The 23324-nt window shown below is 37.7% G+C and overlaps 2 protein-coding genes across 2 annotated transcripts; both read right to left on the bottom strand.

Moving 5' to 3' along the window:
- Positions 1 to 652: 652 nt before the first annotated feature.
- rogdi (rogdi atypical leucine zipper) lies at positions 653 to 9332 on the bottom strand. Its single transcript, XM_006636958.3, has 11 exons — positions 9165 to 9332; positions 5847 to 5918; positions 5401 to 5480; positions 5021 to 5075; positions 4776 to 4856; positions 3952 to 4047; positions 2993 to 3091; positions 2792 to 2905; positions 2457 to 2506; positions 2106 to 2232; positions 653 to 1752 (listed from the first exon to the last, which is right to left on the bottom strand). The coding sequence occupies exons 1-11, from the start codon at positions 9246 to 9248 to the stop codon at positions 1711 to 1713; spliced, it is 900 nt and encodes a 299-aa protein (XP_006637021.2). The 5' UTR covers positions 9249 to 9332; the 3' UTR covers positions 653 to 1710.
- A 745-nt stretch (positions 9333 to 10077) lies between these two features.
- On the bottom strand, positions 10078 to 22014 carry glyr1 (glyoxylate reductase 1 homolog (Arabidopsis)). Its single transcript, XM_015359782.2, has 16 exons — positions 21921 to 22014; positions 21136 to 21172; positions 20695 to 20774; positions 20446 to 20584; positions 19934 to 20089; positions 18542 to 18619; positions 18131 to 18184; positions 17725 to 17775; positions 17207 to 17280; positions 16862 to 16961; positions 16005 to 16115; positions 14847 to 14948; positions 13801 to 13963; positions 13472 to 13651; positions 12950 to 13074; positions 10078 to 12024 (listed from the first exon to the last, which is right to left on the bottom strand). Exons 1-16 carry the CDS (start codon positions 21956 to 21958, stop codon positions 11950 to 11952), a joined length of 1563 nt encoding a protein of 520 aa, XP_015215268.1. The 5' UTR covers positions 21959 to 22014; the 3' UTR covers positions 10078 to 11949.
- Between the last annotated feature and the right edge of the window lie 1310 nt (positions 22015 to 23324).

The raw sequence follows: 23324 nt of genomic DNA, 5'->3' as shown, positions 1-23324 counted from the left end.
TAATTTGGTAGAGACAACCCTGATCTGAAGTTATTCTCAAGAGGTTTGTAACAGACCAGGCATATGACCTACAGAGCAGTGAATCCTGGCATGGAATGTTTTCAATAGGTTGAGGTTACTCTGCTTCGAAGAGAGAGTATTGTCTGGGCTCAGATCAGACAAACGAGTGATCTACCAAGCCCTAGGGGTCATACAATCCTATAATTAGCTTACTAGTTTGTGTTCAAATAAAGAAAGTAGATCAATTAGATTATTTTTTTTATGGTGGGTGGGTTACAGTGAAATCCTGAAGTCACTGTGTCCTCTGCGGGACATGCTTGATCGTTATTCTGATCCAGTGGAGAATATGAGAGTGACAAGGAAGGGAATGTGCTTTGACCTGCTATTGTTGCGTTTCTATTTAATCTCTCAAGGACACCAGTATTGCTTTTCAAAAGACAGTGGCCGCAACACCAAATGAGTTCTGGCTTGCAAATCCTATTATTTTTAACATTATAGGAAAGCTCTTCTTCATTTCGTTTCTACAGGTCAGTAATTCATCCGTGCAACACATTCAGCATTCAGCTTTGTAAATACAAACAACAAGCATAGTAACCGCATGCTACTTTTATCAAAGTAGTATTGAAAAGAACAAAAAAAGATACATTCTAAATACATTTATAAATACATTTATTGCACACACAGTGGATTGTTTGGTCCATATATACTTTTTATAATGCATTCACAATCGCTTTAATCTCAAAAACCTAACATGTCAGGAACGCTATCTGTAGCATTAGTGTGAAGGAATGGGCATCGTGGGTTTAGAGGGAATCATTACTTCATAATTAACAAAGACAAAAAAAAGTGCATTTGCTTTACAAATACAAAAATGAAAGTCAAATTACTTTAACTCAATAAATAAATGGGAACACAATAAGATAAATAATCTCAACACTGAATTATATTTGTTCATATAAATCAAGCAAATTAATAGCTTTCAAGACATCACCAAGGTGAAACAAATTCAGTTTTCTCTGCATGAAAAGAATGGTCCCAGTTGAAAAATGGCTCATGCTTAAAATAAACATTTGTTTTTGTTCTTGGAATGTTTGTAAATTGAGAACAGAAAAATATATTCACAGTCATGGCTAACTTCTGACATAACTTCTGACAAGTGCCATATGGCCACTTGTCTTAGTGTAGGAGTAACATTGCGTATCAGAGTCAAACAGCTAGCCTGAGAGTTTCTAATCATTCCTTTCAATGCGAATACTGAATAGTTCGTGTAACTATCACAACTCAGGCTGCTGTGGTAGACAGGAAAATTGTAACTGCCCGTCATGCATACAGAAGTTTAACATGACAACATGGGCTGAAACAGAAAAAACACTTTCCATTGCAGATACTACCTAAAATAAATATCAAGTCTGCTGTTACTTAAAAAATCTATAGCATACATGGCATATATAGCCATATGTACAGAGTCTCCGCAATTATGCTCCTGTGCATACATGTGCAACATTAGTATGGTCATCCTGTTGGTCCGTTAAGAACACAAGCCTCAGAACAGCACCAGCAGGGTGATGTGATTAATGTTTAAAACATATTCCATTGTGTATAGTTTTGACTTAGAGAAAAATGTTTCTCAAAAGATATATTAGCAGAAATAATTATGTACATGGATCCATGTCCTTTGACTCAGAAACACTTTTTCCAAAGTTCTAGAGGTTAATAAGGCTTGTAGTTCCAATAACTGGAGAAGACCGAAATCTGCAACAAGAGATGGTGTATTATAAGTTATTGTAACATGACATGTAAGCTGTAAGAAACACACAAATTAGTTTTACAAAACGTTTTACTTGGAAAAAAGCTTTCAAAACTAACATCAAAATGCCATTTTTAAAACAGTAAAATAAAGTAAAATGCCATATTTTGCAGAAACATTCTTATATAATGCACAGACATGTTGTTTATGTTTAATAAAAAAGTTAAAAAAACAGTTAAATTCCAGGTGACCTGTAGGAATTAAATAGACCTGTAGTCAATGAGACTACTAAAACTCAAGAACGCCTCTTTAATCACATGTCATGTCAAGCTTAAGGCAGTCCCAGCTCCTGACCTACCTTATCTTTCAACTGCTGACACAGCTGGAGTGAGATCGTGAAGAAGACAAGGGTGTCATTCAGCCAGGGGACCACACACTCCACTTTGTGGACATGACTTACTTCAAACCTCATGTTACCAAGTTCACTGGCAAAGACAAGAGCAAACGTACAGCATTAATCTCACGGAAACAGGACTCCATGAAGCAGTCACTAGTCCACATGGACAGCAGGACATACAAATATCAGACTGCGGGAGCCATTTTCAGCAACAACAGAAAAATGTATTTTTAGATGTATTTTTGTAAACATAGAGGAAAGTTTCTATTTTCCTATTTAGATGTTGCAATAAGATGTCTAACAACAACTTACAACATTGCGCCAGGGTTATGCAACACTGAGCTTCCAGAAGGTTTGAAGTTCTGTGGAAACAGAAAATATAACCAAAACAAGAATGGCGTTAAAATAATTTAACTATTGCAGTACTTACACTTTTGAAAGACCACAAGTCTTTGTCTAGAGACGAAGGAAAAGCAGCACAGAGAAGTTGAAGAAAAATTTAATTTACTACAGGGACAAAAACAAAACATAAAAATATGGAGACCTCAGTTAAAGACACACCTAGTCACCTACTGTGACTAAACCTTCCAGACCTATTTTATTCCCAGTAGGTGCTGTTTTGTAGTAGATGTGCCCTATATTGTTACCTTGTTGGTATTGGGCTGGAGGACATGGAGCTGATACACGATCAGACAGAGTTTGCTGAGGTTAATGTAAAAATTCACCATCACATCTCCTGGGAGGGGTGGTGTGAACATTTTCTAGAATAAAGAGAAGGAAATCATTTGTTTTTGAGCAAAATTACCATGCAGTTGATTCACAGGCGTTCACAGCTGTGGTCAGCTTACCATCAGGCTGCTCGAGGCCAGTTCTGGCAGTGTCAACGTTGCAGGAGTAGTGAGACGATTCCGTGCTCTGGTTAGCTGGAGCATCACCGCATCCATTAGCTATGGATGGCAAACAAGACACATGTTTATTTGTTCCAAGGCCAAACCCTTCAGTACACATATACACATGGGTAAGTGTACGACACTTTCCTAATATCATCTCAAAGGAACTGACAGACATTAGCAGAATCAACTTTATAAGATGTTTACCAATATCTTGCACTGTCTAGTAGACTACACAAACATTACACACCGTTAGGGTTTAACAGTATTCAGAGGGATAACTGAACCCATTCATGCTGGCTGCCTGGGGAGCTGCTCACACGCCTCCTTGCCAAGCAGAGACAATGTTGCCTTGTCTGAGGGCAGAACTCTGAAGCTCACAGATTTGTAAATGCCTGTATATAATACTACGAAGTGTTAGGCACTGTATATTTGTAAATTAATGTGTTTGTTTTTTTTCTACGTTTATTGTTTGGTTTTTGGTTTGTTCCTGTGTTCTACTAAACAAATAAAACACGCTACCGGTGACGCTTAGTATTTCCTGACTATAGGAGGTGTATAATTGTAGAATTTCATAAGCAAGCTGGTTGATTTGATACATCTTCTTATTTTACATTTATAACATGTATTCAATTGTTTACACTTTCTTAACTCCTTTCAATAGTCAGCTTCAAGGTCTGAATCTTCTGCCACGTAGTGCTTGCACAGGTCATTCCATTTACAAGCTGTATGCGGGTCGTATGAAATACACTGCTGGGAATGAGTCAGAGAAGATTGCCACGAAGGAGCCCTTTATAAAATCTAGACAGTACAATAACCATGCAGCTCATAAATGATTGAGCAAACCTGGATGAGAACTAACCCATCACATTCCCTGTCTCACATACAATAATGATTGCAGTTACACTGCAACAAACCTTATTAACTTCAGCTCCTGTTCGGAAGTTATAACTCTCATCCCGGCTGCTCAGCAGCTGAAGAGCCTGGTTCACATGGTTTCTTGCATCCTGAATCTGGGGAACAAGTCGTAATCCCAGCAACAATTTCAAATGTGTTAAAACATTTGTTAACGCGAGCAAATGTGAAGCAATAGCTGGGGAAAAACTGTTTATGCACAATTGTGAACAATTCTATCACATTAAAATGGTCTCCTAGGATTCATAATCATAACCAAGAGATATCATCACTCCAAACCATCATAACATATTGTTTAAATGAATCTGAAATCTTAAATTTAACCTCAGTCATTTGCTTGTTCATGTTTAGGGACAGTCCTGATATGAATGTCATGTTAGACAATTATTAAATTATTTTATATTTGTTGATTTTTTACACTATTAAATGTTATTCTTATACATATATAAATATTAATATAAATGCTTTAAGATACCTAAATAAAAATAATTAGATCTCTAATATATAAAGGATTAAAAATGATTGCATTTGAAGGTTCCACAGCCAAAACGTCCTCTCTTTTCAGCATGGAATAAACCTGTTACTTGTTCCTTTGCAGCTCTCCGTTCGCTCCCTGCCTTGTCTCTTGCAGTTGCTAGGAGACCAGTGATCCTAAGGCTTATAGCTTATGAAGATAAGATACATGCAGAAACACCACAACACACCTCCTACATTTCATACTAGAAATGGTGTTCTTCCTAACTCTGGCAGCTGAAACCCCTTATTTAAAGCCTGTGTAGAGACAGAATAATGAAAATAAAATAAAAAGGCATGCTCATTGCAGTACCTGCTGCATTTTCCACTGTTTATCCTCTCTGAATGTGAAGTGTAAGACTTGGTTACTTTTCGCCATTTTCAGATTAATATCCTACAGAAATGAACAGAGTAAAAGGAGTCAAGTGATTCATGAAAATAATGAGGAGTTTAGAAGTAAAATGAAATACTGAACATTATCCGAGTCATCTCCATGGTTTGGATGAAATATTGCTTTTACAGAAATACATGAGAATCAGAACTGTTGTGAACACTTACAGCCTGTGTTAGCGCTTCACCTTGTAACGTTAGCACTCCTTTCACCTGGTCCATGCTAAAAATCAATTGAAAATGAAAGAAAATCACATTATTTGTTTCCACTCTAACATTAAACCTGTTATAAACGAGGCCGCTGGTCCAACTGGGTATATTTGTTAGCATTTAACTGATCTGACTATTTCAACCAGCTATTTATCAGAATCCCACAGCCCATCATGCAAAAGATGTCTCCACATGTTTCCTGGTCAATTTTTGTCATAGTATTTGCAGTGCTATTCACTTTAAAAAATGTGAAAGTTATATCCCAAAATAGTAAAGACAGAAGTGAAAGTGAGTTCAGGTTCAGCCCTAGAGATTACAGTATGTAAAACTCATCTCACGTTGAGCTTCCCAGTATGAAATTTTCCTGTTTAAGCTGGCTTTCGAGACCCGTTGGCATCGCAAAGCGCCGGGAAGCTTCCTGTGTGAAAAGAGAAAATATAAACAACTGAAAACAGAAAGTAACAATACCTCCCAAGGAAACCCAGAACTCACAGCTCAGAGATGATCTTAAATAAGAGAAACTAGGTTTAATTGTAAAAGAAGTAGTAAAAGCGAGCCCAGCTGTGTTTTATTACATGATTATCTGACTTAAAAAAGGCCTGCACTCTTATAAATACAGACTGGAGTCATTAAGTGAGATTGGAGTCATCTCAGAAACTTATCACCCGAACACAAAAATTGTAATGTGTTTACTCAGAAATTGAGACTCAACATGAATCATTAAGCTAATACCACGAAGCTATTAATGTTGTATTAAAAATGATACTGCTCTTTAAGGCTTTACCTTCAGAATATCCTGCAGCTGCTTCAGGACAGCGTGTACCTCCTCTCTCAGAAGCCATTTAAATTCTTCCTCCTGAAACAAAAGACAAGAAGACATGTATAGTTTTACATTATTTTATTCTTTTTAGTCTTCCAATTTAGAAACACCGTTTGACTCAGCTGATCAGTATGTGTCTTGTACCTGGGCAGTCAAAGGACGTGGTCAGGGCAATACTGGTTAAGCCATGTGGAAACCCAGTGTTTTTTAAATGGATTTTTATTTGAGTGAACAAAACTCATCTCATCTAAAGGACCGAAGATGAGACTTTATAATCCAGGCCCCCGTGACTCCACTGCCTAATGTTTTTTGTCCTTGGTGAAATCCAGATTATTTAAATAATCCACAGATTTGGGATTTTTAATGATAAAGATTGTATTTGTGACTGTGTTTCCAGTTCTGTAATTGTGAGAAATTGTCAATTTACCTATAAATATTTTATGGAACACTGAAACAGCAACTTTCAGAAAACAAGCATTCAGAAATGCCTAATCAGCCATGTTATTATTTTAATTAAATGTTAATTTGAGCAACTGACAGAAACCACACAGTCGGGTCCCGAGGACAGGGCCAGGGGCAGGGAATGCCAGGGTTAAGGTGAGCACCGTGAAATTTCCACTTTCGTCTTCTCAGGTATTACAAATCAGACTTCTTACAAAGCACTGTCCCACTGCAGTATAAAGTGGCTCCTTTTTGTAAATCCCAAACTGTAATTCACCTGTTTACAGAAGTGTTTACAGAAACACCCCCTGAGGCTCTCCAGGTTCTGCCACCGTGAGAAACAACTACAGTGCCTGGCACACGTTTTAAGCTTTCTTCCCTATTGGTAACGCCATACTTTGATAAATAGTTAACTGCAATGATCAAACCAAACACTATTACACGCGAAGGCTCCTCCTGGCTTCACCGCCCCACCCCTAACCCTATCCTGCTTGCTCGGCTGCTCTCTTCGAAAGGGAAGCCTGATCTGTGCAATGCCTCCGAGGCATGACGCGTTCTTAATGCTGATCAGCAACTTGTCTTGTAAATTGGTTACATTTCCTTGTAACCTTCACTTCATCTTCCCTAGTTTTCGAAAGCTCCAAAGTTGGCCATATCAGGATATGAGCTGTAGCTCGCATTTTAATATTTAACTAAGGGCAGCATACAGAGACAGACTATTTACTTTGAATTGAAAACCTTGATTTTTACATTTTACAGTTTATTTTATTTACAAACAATTTGACATTTTATAACTAACATAGTTTGGACAGTGTTGTTTAGTTTCTCAATCTAAAGTACTATTTAAAAGTTACATGATTGAGAGTGGAGATTATAACAAAATGAGGATCATTTGCAGGGCAGTGAATACTTCTGAAGGCGCTGTACTCTTTGTGATGTCACATTGTTAGACGTTTTTCTCTAAGGTATCATCTTCGGCGTTAATTTGCCTGCTGAGATGTAATAGAGTTCTACAGAAAGCTCACCAGAAAGAAATGAATACAACTTTTTCATAATGTGTACTTTACCTAAGAACTTTCTTTTTAGAAAATATTTTATTTTTAGTCTCGTTATTAATTGGTTCTTCATACTGACATTTGTGCTGGCTAGGATTCTGACTGGATAAAGTAAAACAAAAATGACTTACTGAATGTGCAAGTGTGTGACACTGAAACAAATCTAAAAACCCAAACTAACCAACAGCAAAACCATAGCAAAGCCTAACCTTTAAATACCATCTGTGCTTACCAAGGGCAGTGGAATTGTCAACATAAACAATCCACTGTCAAATTTAAACATGTAGGTATGTACATTGGTGCGTTTCTATAGCTACAGTAATTGGTTTAATTTCAGTAACTAGCTATGTCTGGATAGAGTTTGCTAATGCAGTTTGCTAACAATACTATGGCGCTCACCTGGTCCCCTTATCCCAACACCTTGGAACAGAACAGGATTATAAAATTGCCCATGAAGCTGAAATAAATTATTTTGCTTATTGAATGCTGAAGCTGTACAAATGTAATAGTGTTGTAATGCAATAGTCTTGTAGACGTGTGAGATAATTTAAAGTTTCTGCAGTAATTTGTATTTTCCATTTGACTTGATCACTTACAAAATGTGAGGGGCCTTGGGCAAAATGCAACCCTGATCTGCATTTCCTATCGATCTAGCATGTTCATTTGTAAACGGAACACTAAACATGTGTGAAATAATGATAACGCCCACTAAGACAACTGGTGTTTAACTCAGAACACAGTAGTGGAGGATAGCTAGTTCTATCTCTAGTACTCGAATGGTTTCAGGAGCCTATCTGCACTAGCTCAAGCAGGTTTCTAAAAGGATCATCTGACATTCTGTTACAACTGTTTCCCCAGGGTAACAGTACTCAAGTAACATATTTGAATATTATTTCAACTCTGATTCTTAGTGTTAGTAACTAAATAAATAAAAGCATTAGTTATAAATATACTATTCTATTTTAAATAAACACAGAGCAAGCTCCAAGGTCCTGCCAACATCTGTTTCATTAAACAATACCTGAGAAATCGATTCTGATCAAAGTGCATTGGGTATTACTCTAATTTTAGTAACTACAGCTAAATTCTACTTGTTTTTTTTGTGCAACTTTCAGAACCATATTCCAAGTAAGCGCAGCTGGGGCTACGATAAATTATAATACAATGCTTAACACTGAGCCCTCTAGACATTTCTAAGAGAACGATACAATAACAACTACAGCTATCTTAACTTTTAATTCATTATTTGCAAATAACATATTTGGGACACCTTATAAACCTCCATGGACTAGGCACAAAAGAGCAAGTTTTCTTCCCACTGCAGAATGAGAATCCGATTTGAAAAGGGAAGCCTACCGCATACTGCTACCTGTACTATAGCCAACTAGCAAGGACTTGCAAATAAGGACTTCCAAAATATGAAGCCGGAGGCACTGGGCTACCAGTGCATAAATACGGTATAAATGAGCACGATCTCTTAGTGACATTCACCAGCTTAGGACAATTTAGACTCATACAAATGTACCTATTGATATGTAATTAGCATGCCGTAAATTAATATTGGATTGATATTTCTAAGCGGAATAGACTGCTACCCAGGCTCTTTGTCACCCTTAAACAGCCGAAGAGAAAGATGAAAATAATTCCCCCAAAATCTCATCACACCTCAGCTAAAAGCATTTGGAGAACCGTGCCGTGTTTTAATTTAATTACATACTCTAAAGTCCGTCGCTAACGTCAGAGTAACCTAAAACACTTCCTCCAGATCTCAATTTGCTCTTCTTACCAAAACCGCTCTCTCTGCTTGGCTTGCCGCTGACATCTTCGCTGCGTCAGAGATCACTAAGCGATGTGATTCAATCAATGCCATGAACAGAGTGCCGCTACCGTCTTCGTCCTTGGAGCAGCTCCCACAAACCCTTCTGCTGCTGTATAAATTACTACACTCCTCCTCCTCCCGAGCTCCACCAACACTTCCGCTTTTGCGCTACACACTAATACGTCCCACCGCAACAAGAGCACTGCGGAACTAAATACTGGTTCCGCTGAAGAAAGATTTCCATTCGATTCTCTCCGTATTAAAGTTCTATTCCCAACCAAATGTCATTCTGCCAGGGAAAATTTAGCTTTCATGTGTTAAAAGGAAGGCGGAAAATCAGCCTTCAACGTTTAGTTTGTCGCTTTATACTTGTTTAAGCACCTTGGAGATTTTTGTTGCAGTATTTGGTTTTCATATTACCCATCCCTCAGACGGCAAATTTAATTCTTAAGGCTCTTTGAAAGTAAAAAAAAAAGTTAAGAATCGGTCTACAGAAATTATAAAAGTTGAAAACAAGAGCTTCACTAACGTCAAGACACTTAGCCACTTTTGGAATAAAAGGCTAATTACTGATCATAGCCTGATTTTCTTTCCTATGATTAGGACAACTACTAAATACTACACAATTATCCAATATTCTCTAACCCTCACACACGAAGAAGACTCCACAGCCCAAACGTTCCATTCTTCTCTTTTCAGCATGGAATAAACCTTTACTTGTTCCTTTATAATCTAACATTGCTTTATCTTGTTTTTACAACTGTATTGTAAAAAAATTGAAAAACGTTTTTTAAAAAAAACCTAGGAACCGTTGAAGCTTCCTTCAAGGGAACAATAATATTTTTAACATGAGGAAATATTAGGAAAAAATAAAACCACATTACACCCAAGACTTAAGTTTCTTTATTTGTGAGAAGCTTGTTAACTGCACAAAAAATTCACATTTCACTTACATACCAAATGAACATCTTAAAACGGCAAAACCTTCTTTACAAAAAAGATTTATTAGTAAATCAGTTATCCATTATTGGATATTTCTTCAACAAGCTGTTCATTGTCACATATTAAGAAATCAATTATAACATAAGAGGAAAGAAACATTTAAATGGTCAACACTCAACGGACCATCTACAGTAATTAAGACAACACATGATTTAGGAGTTCAGAGCCATTTCTTGTAATTAAATTCTTTTTATACCCCCCAATGTAATTGTATGTATCCTTTAAACTCAAGACAGACTATTTACACTTGTTAAAAGGATTAAATTATGAACATAAAAGGGATGGCCATAAACTTAGATAAGCACCACCACTCAGACTAACAATTAAATCCTATTTTGGTAAATAAGCAAATAACCTCAACTCTGTATTTGGTGGTAGAACATGTTCTTTAAAATATGCAAAACTAGGATTATTTTGTGTTTCAGATGTGCCAAAACAAAAGCAATTAAAAAAACGAATAACTTGTGGCAGTATGCATAGGTTGCTCATGGTTTGAAAAACTATTTAAATGTACAGCTTTTTATTGTAAATATTTACTAAAGTGAAAGAAGCTGTAAACCAACAAAGTGATACTTTTTGGCCAGGACATGAGGCATTTAAAATATATCCAAATATTTATTTTGGATAAAAACTGTAGTTTTTATTTTCTACCTCAAAGTAATGCAGTTTTATTATTCTAAGTCACCCACTGCCTTAGTGTTGCCTAAAGTTAACTGAATTTTCAAAAGACCCTTAAGTGGTCTATACGTTAGTCACTCAGATTCATTAAGCATTAAGGCAAAAGGAAGGCTTGCATATGCACATGAATATTGGCCCTCAAAAAACCTACAGCAATCCATAATTAAAAATGACAACTTATTACACGTATAACTACTTGTGAAGTGTTGTAATGAAAAGGGCGAGCTATCTTAACGCAGGTTTTTTCGCCCGTTGTGGTGAATTTAACACTAAAGTGGACACGACAAGGTAAAGTTTATAAGAAACGAATGTTTACAGAGATAAATTTTCTTACAGTTACAATTCACATTTTTTTAAGATATCCCATAGACCTATTTGGGTTATGCTAAATATTAACAGTCAATTTAATGGCTGATCCCAGTAAAGGTCTCATTCTAACAGACGTAGGTAATGCATTTTAAGGCATTTAAATATCCTAAATGTGAGACCTGTCACTTTGCTTTTGCATTTACATTTTCAGTTTTAAGAGTCTTAAATAAATAAATACATCTATTATATTGGGGTTACAACATTAAGGCATTGCAGTGGCATTTTCTTGGTGCTTCTCCAGCCTTATCATAATATTAACAGAATTACATAAATATATATCTTCCCATTCCAGACATTGATAGGTAATTGTTACACTGAAAATTAAATAAAACTGCAAATACTTTAAAAGAAATAATGTGAATGTATCACCAATGAAACCTAAAAAGGTTAGATCCCCTGAAAACAAATTTTCTTCAAAGGGTAAAGTTTAACTGATACATTACACACTGCATTACTTTCCCATTCATAAACGTGACCGAGGTCAAACTCAGCGATCAGCAGAGTTGACCAACCTCATTCTGAGCTCCAGACGTGCTGCTCTATCACAGTCAGTGCAATACTCAGGTTTGGCTACTTAACCAATGCTCCACTCTCACACCAGGGGAAAATCACTTTTTCCAGGTTGGCAGAAGAACATTACTTAAAAAAAGGAAATGGAAAAATCAAAGAGTGTGGTCCAGAGTTTAAATTACTTCTGTAGGATTTAGTGAATGTAGGCTCTGTAGACTGCAGACATGTCATTGTCTGACTGGTCCAGTGCTTTTGCTCTTTTATAGACCTGTCAAGACAAAAAATACCTCTCACAGATGAAAGAGAAAGGAAAAGATTTGATATATATACACACATACAAAGTACTTAAAACACAGAACTGCATTTAAGATAGTGATCCATATCCACAGTTTACAACAACTGTGGCAAGGCATGCAGATGTTTGAAAACGTTTCGACTAGTCTGCATATTTTCAAAACTTGATTTTTACATAGTTTTACCAAGTAAATAATTTAAAGGCGGGTAAATGGCACTGAAATTAAAACATCCAAATATTAAAGAGTTCAATTTAAATTAAGGATAAAAACAAATTAAACACTTTCAGTACAAAGACTTGGGTTTTCTCTTAATGTACGATGATTTCAGTAAATTGTTCTTGCAAATCTCAAAGCATGTAATGAAAATATTTTGACCCTTTAAATTGTTTCATATATGTACAAATGACTCATACTTTTCGCCCTAAGGTTTCACTTAAATTGTTAATTTAAAACCTTGTGCATCTTCTATCTGATGAAATCTACTAGCAATGCTGGGATTAAGACTTCAAATTAAATGTTTTTAATTCACCTCCTTTATATTCTGATTTCACAGAGCTTCACATTTTGCCAAAAGGAAGGAAAGTGACAGTGACAGCATTTAATATATGGAACAAAAACAAAGTTAATTAGCATCCCACTCCCCCAACCTGACTGACAATAGTAAGGATAATTACCTCAAAAAGCGCTGTATAACAATTTATGAAAATTAAAAAAACAATACTGGCTCGTTTACAAATGTGAGCTACTCTAACAGGAAAAATGAAATTTTGGTTAATAAAATGTATCATGTTTATGTCTGGGGCACGAAAGAGATTAAAGATCACACACCCTACAGTATTTTGTGTAATATCCTTCAGCCTTGTGAAACCCCAGCTCAGCGCTCAGGCTTCATCTCACCTCATTGGCTGCTGCCGCCATTGGAGTTGGATGATTGACAGAATCGCCCATTGCGATGGCTAACCTGAGGTCCTTCTGAATATGTTTCAGATAATAATCAGGCTTGAAGTTACCCTGCAACACATCTGAAAATGACACGAGGGAAACTTATAACAACGGAACTGAGAACAATCGGCACACTCATACAACATTAAGGCAAAGGGTAGGCACAAAAGGCCTCAAAATTTAACAGTCCAATATTTTACCAGCTTTAGGACACATATAATACAGAAAACAGACTGTTACCTTTGTATGTAACATCATATGGATATTTAAGATGACAATGCTGCCGTAAAAAAATTAAAAAGAATTGCAATTTTTAAAGATAAGAGTCAAGATGATGCGTGAAGCCTACACCGGAACACCAACGTTAATGATTCTGCAATCAGGTAAGCCAATTTGTACTCGATTTTAACAAGTTCACAAAAGCGCATAAAAAAGCATATTAAAACTTGATTAAGCAGTTATCAATCAAATGCTCACTTTGGCATTTCTGGTCCAGGAAAGAACTTGCCATCTGTCCTTGACACAAAATATCTAAGAAGGTCTGCTGTGATTGGCCGGTGACTTGTGCCAACGTCAGCCCCTCGGCAATCGTCGCCATGAAGCTCCCCTGCACCATATTAAGGATCAGCATCATTTTTGCAGCATTACCCACCTCACCTACAGAGTGGAACAAACAACGGGAGATTTTTAATTAACACAAATGAACTTGACCGATCTGAACTGCCAGAACCACTATCTTCCCATAATGACTATTTTACTAAGGATGCCAACAGCTGCTTTAAAGCACATTTGCTTTCTTTAGATACCTAAGAAAAAAGACGTCTTTCCCATAGCTTGGAAACAGCTGCTACAGTCTTCATAGAGCGTTCGGTCTCCAGCAGCTAAAATCACGAGCATCCCATCATTGGACAGCTGCTGGCTCCCAGACACCGGAGCCTCCAAGAAGCGGCCCCCTCTGGAAGTGATCACCTTAAAGAACAACAGCGAGTTAAAACGAGTGAATAAAACTGCCAGGTTTCAAATTCAACAACTGCAAAAGTTCTTCTGACAGGCCATCAATCACATTATGTGGAGAGTAGGAACAGTTGCTTAAGCATTACTGTTTCAATGAAAGGCTGAAGGATATGTTAAGTTTTGTTCCACATGAACACTAAATTATTAAATGGAACACAACTCTGGTTTGACTGATTGTGGACAAGAAGTTCCAGGGCGTTAGAAACCGATGATTTAACGGCTTTCTATACAGCCTTGCTGGAGCGGGGACTCTCCAGGACCGGGGCTGGCAAACCTTGCAATAGGTCCTTGTGCACCCAAACGCCTGCAGGTCGTTTTGCCTGAGCACCCAATTAATTTAACCCTTATGAGGCGTAAGGGGTTTAAGCCAAGACCACAACTGTAAGGAAAAAAATAGCAGGTGTAAATCTCAACAGGACTGGGAACCCCTGCATTCGTTAAAGAGAATCTTGTTCAACACACACATGCACTAAAAATACAATACACTATCCACAAAAGAGCATGGCAGGCTGGAGTGAAACCCCCCGAGCAGTGAGGCACCCATTCAGGGCAGAGAACATCTTTATTACTTTTATTTGGAAAAAACGAAAATCTTAACATGCTATCATGACAGTCAGTCGTGTTTAACAAAAGACGTGCACATAGACTGCAGTGAGAAATAACCCTTGCTGCTTCAAACAAACGTATAAGCAAAACCTTCAGGATCACGATTGAATACGCCTAGCTTTCCACTGCAATGAAACAATACCAAGTAATAAGCCATGTCTTTTCTCTTCATTTACAAATCTGAAATAATGGAGTGTTCAAATGTTCTTAGAAAACTTTGAAAAGTGCTTACCTGTGATAATTCTGCGACTGTCTCTGGATCTACAGTGGACATTTCAACGTAACATTTCCCTGGTCTAATTCCCTGCAGTACACCACTGGGGCCAAGCACAAGCTGAAGAAACAAGCAGGTAAGTGATGTAAGGAATGATATTCACTGAACAAATGCCTCTTTTAGAATCCTTCTGACAAGAGGGCGGCAAAGAACCCAAATTTACTGAATTCTACCATAAACAAGAATAGCATTTTTAGATATCCTGAACATAAACTATTTTTAATACTTTTAGGGAAGAGGCATATCTCAAGACAGCATTCCCAACTTGGTGCAAGACATGCACCACAGATACACCGCCTCAGGGCTTCCCACAGGACAGAGCTCCAGCCAGGCAGTACCCTTCACCCTCCCCAGCCAGCCCTCATGCTGTCTTACAGCTGGATTACTTTACAAACGGACCAGCTAACTAGCCGCCTTACCGTTACTCAACTATTATACCAAACAAGACATTATATGACGGAATTTGATTATGCAGGATTGAGAAGTTGAAGGCTATCCACAATGCCCAAGGAAGAGCTCTGTGCTTCAACACATTGCTATTTGCTCTTTTCTATATGAACCAAGGCATCATGTCCTTTGGTATTGAGGCAGTCTTTTTCATGGAGGAAATTCAGCAGCACACAACAAAGTGACAGTATTTATATGTAACACAATGATTCAACTGCAAGGAAACCCTGCAGTTTTTTCTGTCTTACTAAGCTCTTAGTACTCAAGCGCTTAAAACCCTAATGCATGAGATTTTCCCCCCAAAACTGCAACTGCATACTATTATAAAGGGTTTAAAGGAACAAGTGAAGGTTTATCCCATGCTGAAAAGAGAAGATACAATGTTTCAGCTGTAGAACCTTCTTTGTGTGTTACCATGCACAGTACAAATAAGTAGACTTGGTACTAATAAACATTTAATCATCATAAGAAACATCTGTTCAACAAAGTGTCTGTTCACATGCATCCAAAACAGTCCATTTCTGCATAAAATTTAATTTAGAAGTGGTAGGACTCTTTTCATGCTCAGTATATAAAAGATTGCTTATTGTTAACCATTGATAACTATTGCTTACTGTTACCCACGGCAACAATTCTATTTTACTACTGAACGTAGGGTAAACCACTTACGTCCTTGGCAGCCTTTGGGTCTGAAACGCAGGAAAAAGTGACATCACACATAGACACAACCTCTGCTGGAGTTCGCCCTAGTCTGGCTCCTTCTTGGATAAACAAGTCACACTGAAAGGAAGCGAGGTTACTTATTCAAAAGTACTTTGAAGAAAACATTTGAGTTAACTATTAATGGCTCAATTTGATAAACTCACAAATACATATCCTCAACAAAACCCACCAATAATCTTGAGACCAAGCAAAGATCATTTATTTTTTTCAAGTGATTCAAGAAACGACATTACTCTAGTCAGCTTTACAGTCTTGGTTCTTGGAAGGCACCTGTAAACTGTAAAACCTTTTTCGCTTAAATGATGATCTATAAATTGTGAGAAAAGCAAGAACATACAGGCTGTGTTTTGTACAAAGTCACAACAAAAAGGGATACTTGTTTAAACATTAAACTAGTATACCCTCAGTGAGGATGTATGTGATTTGGGCTACTTTTGCACACTATTAATCAAAAAAGGAAGGTTACTTGATGAAATGAGTCATTACACCTTTTGCATACATGTCATACCAGGAATTTATGCACAGCACCTACAAAGCTTTAAGTAGGTCCTTTTATGACCTATTGGTGAAGTATTTTAAGAGTGCAGCACAACTGCTAAAAGGTGTAACCAAAACTCAAATATATGGCTTAAAGAAGTGACTATCGCACAGCATATTCTTAAAAAAATGTAAAAGTGACATCTTACACAATTTTCGGATACCCTTACGACCCACGCAAGCAATTTTCCATTTAAATTAAACAGCAATTTTCCCCCTGACATTCACTGAAGTCTAAAAAAGTAGCTACAACAAAACTATTTTACCTTTTCTGCTGTGCGGTTCCAGACTGTGACAATGTGACCCATCTTTAAGAGGTTTGAAACTATTCCACTCCCCATCAATCCAAGGCCAAGAAATCCTATCCTATTGATACATTAAAATAAGAAAAAATGTTAATGCATGTCCTTATTAAATCGGGCACCTATCCTACTATGCAATACATTTAAAAAAGTTCATATACGTTTGTCAATGGACAGTAATTGTGTGTGACCTTATTACATTTCCAGAATTGACAGCAACAGTAATCCAAGGTAATTAAACCCATATTTAAGAGATTTAAAAAATGCCTTTAATTTAACCCAGATTCAGTAGAGTGAAAGAAAGTGTACCTTTTGTCTGTAGGGGTGATAATGCCATTGACTGCTGTACTATCAGCTGCTTGAATAGATGTAGATCCAGTGTCCTATTTAAAAAGAAAGGCATGTACTTCACAGAGGATGTAATCTAAGAAAACCCTATGCATACCACAATTAAAAAAAAGAATAAAGCACAATGTTGGAAAAGAAACAACTCAGAATAGACTTTGCTGGCAAATTTCCAGATTGTACAGCACAAGGTAGGGTTATCAGACCTATGAAAACAAATCAGACATTGTTAAATACTAGCTGGGATTACAGAAACAATTTTGTAGGGTACAGTGATAAATAAATGTATACTAGTGGATTGTTTATTAAAAATCAACACCAAACTGTGACCCAACAAGCCTAACAAAATGTATAACATTTGATATATGTATAAAAAATAAAACTCTACAGATTTGATTGCATACAAATACATAAAAGAGATGCATTAATAATGCAAATGAATCTCAGTTTGCTAGCAATTTGCAAAACGTAGACTGTCTTACCTCCTCAATAACCTTCAGCCTCTTGCTGATGGGTTCCAATGAAGAAGCCGGCTGTACATAAAGAAATCACAATGTGAGACCACCAAGCACTGCCACTACACACTAACTTCCACACAAAACAAGCCCATCAAAATAATGTGCAATGCTATGCAGTGCTAGCCATTTCCATTCTAATAAAACCAAAACGGTGTTAATATGCAACAGAACAACTCTAGTATGTTTTACTTTTGATACAAATAACACAGAAAAGAAACGTTATTCAAACCCATATTTTCAATCCTATTAATTTCAACAAATAAAGACCTGTTAATTCCAGACAGGAAACCATAGACGAGCTCCACAATTTCCTGTGCACGTAAACTCCACGTCCAGACAGCACCCACTGCCCAGCCTGCCCCCTGCTTACCTTCTCTGACTGGCTGAGCAGAAAGTGATGGAAGTGAGGGTCATCCTTTACTTGCTACAAAAGAAGAAAGTTTTATCAAAAGTTTTATTCTAAACAGACTTGTTGGACTGATAAGTGGTAATACAGCAAAGCTACTAAAGTGATTTGCACACAGGTCATTTTGAACAAAATAAATAACCACAGCTATAAAAATAGCATAACCATTACCCAAAAGTAAAACAAATGTGAACGATGAGTAATATACACATATCTCATGATCACAAAAACGAATTGCTTGTTTGCAAAGCAAAATAAGTTTTGTCTTTGCTGTACAAATATTGTTGGGGGACAATGCATTTCAAGCAAATATCTTTTATCAACAGACATGCATAAGACACGACCAGTTGGATAACACCTCATAAATAAACGTACATTACTCTCCCACTTAAATGCAGAAACTGTTCCAGCCACCAATCGCTGTACAGAGGAAGGTTCAGGATCTGTTAAATCCTAAAAAAAACATTTACATTATTAGATTGCAATCACATTCCAGCTTGATCAGGTGCTGATAAACAAAGACCTAGAAGACAAAAAAAAAAGGAATAAAAACAGGTAACTCCAAATCAAGGGATTTTTTGAGGTGACAATGTGTAATGTCATACACTGTTAAATGTAGAAATATGTTATCTTCATTTAATTGGCCTTAACTGTAAACATCATACCGACTACAGGAGAGGTACAAATGTAATAGGACTACCAACTACAAGTAGCCACCGATTGACATAAGTCATAAATATGTTTCAGTATAACATTAAAACTAAAGTGTAAATGTGTTAAATATGCCATGACCTTAAACATACAAAACACTGGATATAAAATTCCAAAGCACATCACGTTTCCAAGTGCAGCGATTGTGCAGTGAACATTGGACTCACACTTGACCAATGTCATGCAGCTGCGATTATATAAACACTCAAAATTTAAGTTCTCTAAGTGTAGGGCATCTCATTCTTATCTTCTATGGATGCATTTTATTCCCAACTCTAATTAAGGTCTCATTTAGGTTATGGTGCATGAATATTTGCAAATATCCAAGAACATGTTAACTACCCATATACCAAATCACCGTGAGGTGCCACAAAGACAAAGAAAGCATGAATTTTAAACTTAAGTCTGACTGAACTCTGTAGCAGGTGTGAGCAAGCTGCATTCTACAAAGTTCTACTTAGGCACTCTGATTAAATCACATAAGTATTCATTAAAAAAGTACTTAAAAGCCAAATACTTAAAATAATCTAAAGTGTATTTTAAAATGTAATTTATACAAGCTGCTTCACAAAATACTCACAATTTCTTAACAGCATTTTACATTGTTGTGACGTACAAAAACTTTCAGCCATTTTATTATATTTTAAACCACAATGAATGCTGATATCTTGTCCAAGAGAATAAACAAACGATTACAAGTAATTTCACTGATGTTTCATTGTAACAATTTTAACAATTAGCTCACATTTGGGATTTTCTGGCTGCACTTTATGACACAGATATGTTTATATCCAGCCATCAACCACCCCTTAGAGATGAAGATCTCAAATCCCCTTTGGAGAAATGCTCACAGAACCGGTTCAGTGACTCTGTAGCCATCATCTTTTTAATACTTTGTTGCGCAAGCTTAAAACCAAACAAACAAAGCTGGCTTCAGCACAGTGTTGGACAGCACAATTCCACATACTTTCCAGGGACTATTCTTGTGATCAGTAGGAACAGAACTGGAATAGCTTAAATAAGTATTTGTACAAGGTGCCCTTTGCCGTCTCTAACCTTGTCTTCTTTTGGAGGGCGGCCTCGTCGGCGCAAACCAAGGTCTTCATCATCATCAAGTGGCAATTTCACCATTTTTGCAGCATTTTTTCTGCCTTTTACGTCTGCGGCGTTTGATTTGTGTCTTTCTTCTGAATTACTGGAATTGTGGGATGCCTAAATAGGGAGCAAAGACAAACAGGTTACCGCAAGCAAAAGTGGCACCGAAACTCACCGAAACAGCCTTATTTCCCCAACACCACGACCCATCAATAACGGAGTAATTAAATGAAATCTTGAGAATTAACGGAAACATTAAAGTTATTCTAAACGACGCAATAAAGGCACATTTCAAAATGTTCACTCATTATACTGTAGCTCAAGGATTTAACTGATTTTGTTTCACTACAACGGCACAGGAATAAGATTCTGATTTTTTTGCAAACTGGAAAAAATTAAGGCCGACTTCCCTTTAAGATGTAGAAATGGCACCGCAGTGTGTGCATCAGGTTCAGTCGATCCAAAGCCGTTACCTGTTCCTTTCCTTTTGCTTTCTTGAGGAACTCCTCCACTGCATCCACAGCTTGTTGGAAACGCTTGCCTTTGTTGATCTTGATCATTTCTTCCTTGTGGGGGTGGTAAGGCTTCAGCTGCTCGACCTTTATCCAAGCACTGGAAAAGAAACACAGGCATCGCCGTTTTGAGAAAGCTGCCGCGAGAGAACCATCGCCAACCGTTTGTAACTTTTTAAAACATGGTGGGGGGGGGGTGGAACTCCTTACTGGTCTTCAGTGCCAAAAAACTTCACAAAGAAACATTTTTTTCCTCTCGGTTTCTTCAAGTCTTTCGGTGGACTTACTATCTAAAAAGAAAACACAGAACGGTGTTAAAATGGGAATTAAACTTACAGGAAGACCCTGACAGAAGGCTCACCGACAGGGAAAAGATAAGCACAATCATCCATCACACTTTCAGGAAAACTGCAAAATTTACAAAACCTAACTAGAATTCCCCCCCTCCCATCTTTTAAACATGTTATGACGGATGTTAAAAAACCCTCCCCATTATTTCACTAAAAATAGTTCACAATTTAGGAATGTTACCAACTGTAACATCTTTAAAACAACTCCTGACCCATCATGAACTGGTGCACTACTTAAAATGTAATGAAAAAATGAAAGATCGGCAACTTTGGAGAGAACACGGATTTGAAATGAATTTACTTTTCCTGGCCAAGGTGGATACCGTCCCAGCTTCCCCCTGAAAAAGAAGAAAGATTTCAACTAACGCAACACAACCGATGGTTTCCTTCTCGATACTTCAATTATGCAATGGTTTGAAATGTAGTACCACAGACGGTCTGAGCCTTACTAGTTCATACTATGGCCGAAACATTAGGTAACAGAGAGAACTGTACTAATGTAGTAACAACGACTGCCTGTGTGCTGCAATGTACTGTAAAATTAATTAAATGGTGATATGTAAACAAAGTGCAATACATGGGAAATCGCCTATATTTGACAGTGTGAAAATGAAGAGAGGGGTACACGATTGTTAAAAACGTGAAGTCACATCGTCGAATGTACATCAAGTCTCCGTTTACGTTAAAGTTTAGGAAATACGACTGAAAAGTAAGTTCCTCCCGCTCGGGTTCAATAAAGGAGCAGGATAAAATGTTTTCAGCAACGAGGAAGCGATAACATCTGGAAATAACGTTGCCACAAGACTAATAAAGGTGTATATATGAAATGTTGTGCTACATGTAGTAAAACTGAACTGTTTGTTCTAGACTGCGGCTAAAAAAAAATAATATACGGATTGCTGTTTTTTTTACGAAACGCTGTTTCTGTGCTGGCTGTAATCACTATTTTCAAGATCATTTCTGCAAAGAAATACCTGCCATTTGCTCAAGCAAGTAAGCAAGGGCACCGCGCAAGCGACTCCGTTTAAATCACCCTCAGCAGACGTCATGCAGCTGAAACTAAACGAATAAGCACAAAAATCTCACCAAACCAAATCGCCGATCCTCAGATGCACGGCCGCCATCTTAGAAAGTTGGTTAAAACGCCGCAGTGCATCCAGGGAAGAAGAACACACCCACCCGCGTCACGTGGTCCCGGACGGCCGTCGCGGCGCCTCTGCACAGCTGCTGCTCCTACCGGAGAGGGCGTCTGTGCTGGAGGGGTTCGGGGGGTTTGGATAACTAAGGAAAGGTACCAAAAAATAAAGTTACATAGCAAAGGCGCAGGGCTTGGAGGGACCTGTTTGTTCTTTGCAAATCCAGCCCCAGCAACCACTTGCACGGATTGAAAAAGGATACCCTTTTTAAGAGCCGTTTGTAGAGAATTGATGTCACACCGTGAACTGCTTGTGAGATATATGTGCAATAAATGTTATTTTGATACAAAAATATAGCAAAGGGGACCTGTATCCTTAACACCACCACCTACACGTTGCATGGCTTAGATCTCCGATTTGAATCGAAACGGTGCCATTTTCAAAGTGGCCGGGAAGCGCTGCGAGTGATCTCTTTCGTTGCTTTACTGCAGCAACCAGCCAGCAAAATGCACCGTAGGCGAGGCGGCTGATGTCTCGCTATGGTTTCCTCGGCACCTCAATGCAGTGCGGGTGATGCGCCAGGGGCACTTTGCTTTCTGGGGAGCTTAGGAGCAACGGGTGAAGTACAAATGTCGTAGGAAACAATGAAACTGCTGCCGTTGGCTACGGGCTATATCAGTCCAGAGCTCGATAACCACAGACGTTTATAAAGAGCGACCCCGCCATTTTCACATGCGAGTTGGAAAGCCATTTTGCTAAAGAGGAAGTAGAGGCACTTCGTCTACGTATTAAAAAAACATCGAAAACGCCCTCCAATCAGCCTCATGTTGTTTAGGTGTTTCGATACTCATCACTGAACACATTTGTCTTTAAAACCGGATATGCGAAGTGGAAAAGTGAACGTGCACATTGCCGTTTAGCAAAGGAGACAATTCGGCACCAATCCCCAGAATAGCAGGATATATATTGGGAGAATGCGCGACCAAAACGTGTACAGAACTACAAACGACATATGCCCTTGGAATAAATCAACAGACGCCATTTTCTCTCCAAGTGTAGTATAGATCTCTTCTATTGGGGCAGTGTCTTATTTTTAGCTATCTACTGAAAACAAGTATTGTTTACAGCTTTTCAATTTGATTTTCTTTAAACATTTTGATTTAATACGACGTACCTCTTTCGTTTTGGTGCGTATACGTGATTATATCGTATAAAACTGCATTACAGAAACATTTTTGTGAGATGAAAAAAAATGTGCACATCAAGGTGATGTCAGGGGATACAGGAAAATTTCCGGTTAGAAGCTCTTGGCCACTCAACCTCCTGGGGTGTCAGAAGCTGGTGTTCAACGCTC

The sequence above is a fragment of the Lepisosteus oculatus genome, chromosome 19, assembly GCF_040954835.1.
Source record: "Lepisosteus oculatus isolate fLepOcu1 chromosome 19, fLepOcu1.hap2, whole genome shotgun sequence".
Classification (NCBI taxonomy): Eukaryota; Metazoa; Chordata; class Actinopteri; order Semionotiformes; family Lepisosteidae; genus Lepisosteus; species Lepisosteus oculatus.
This window is presented reverse-complemented; position numbering and strand designations above follow the sequence as displayed.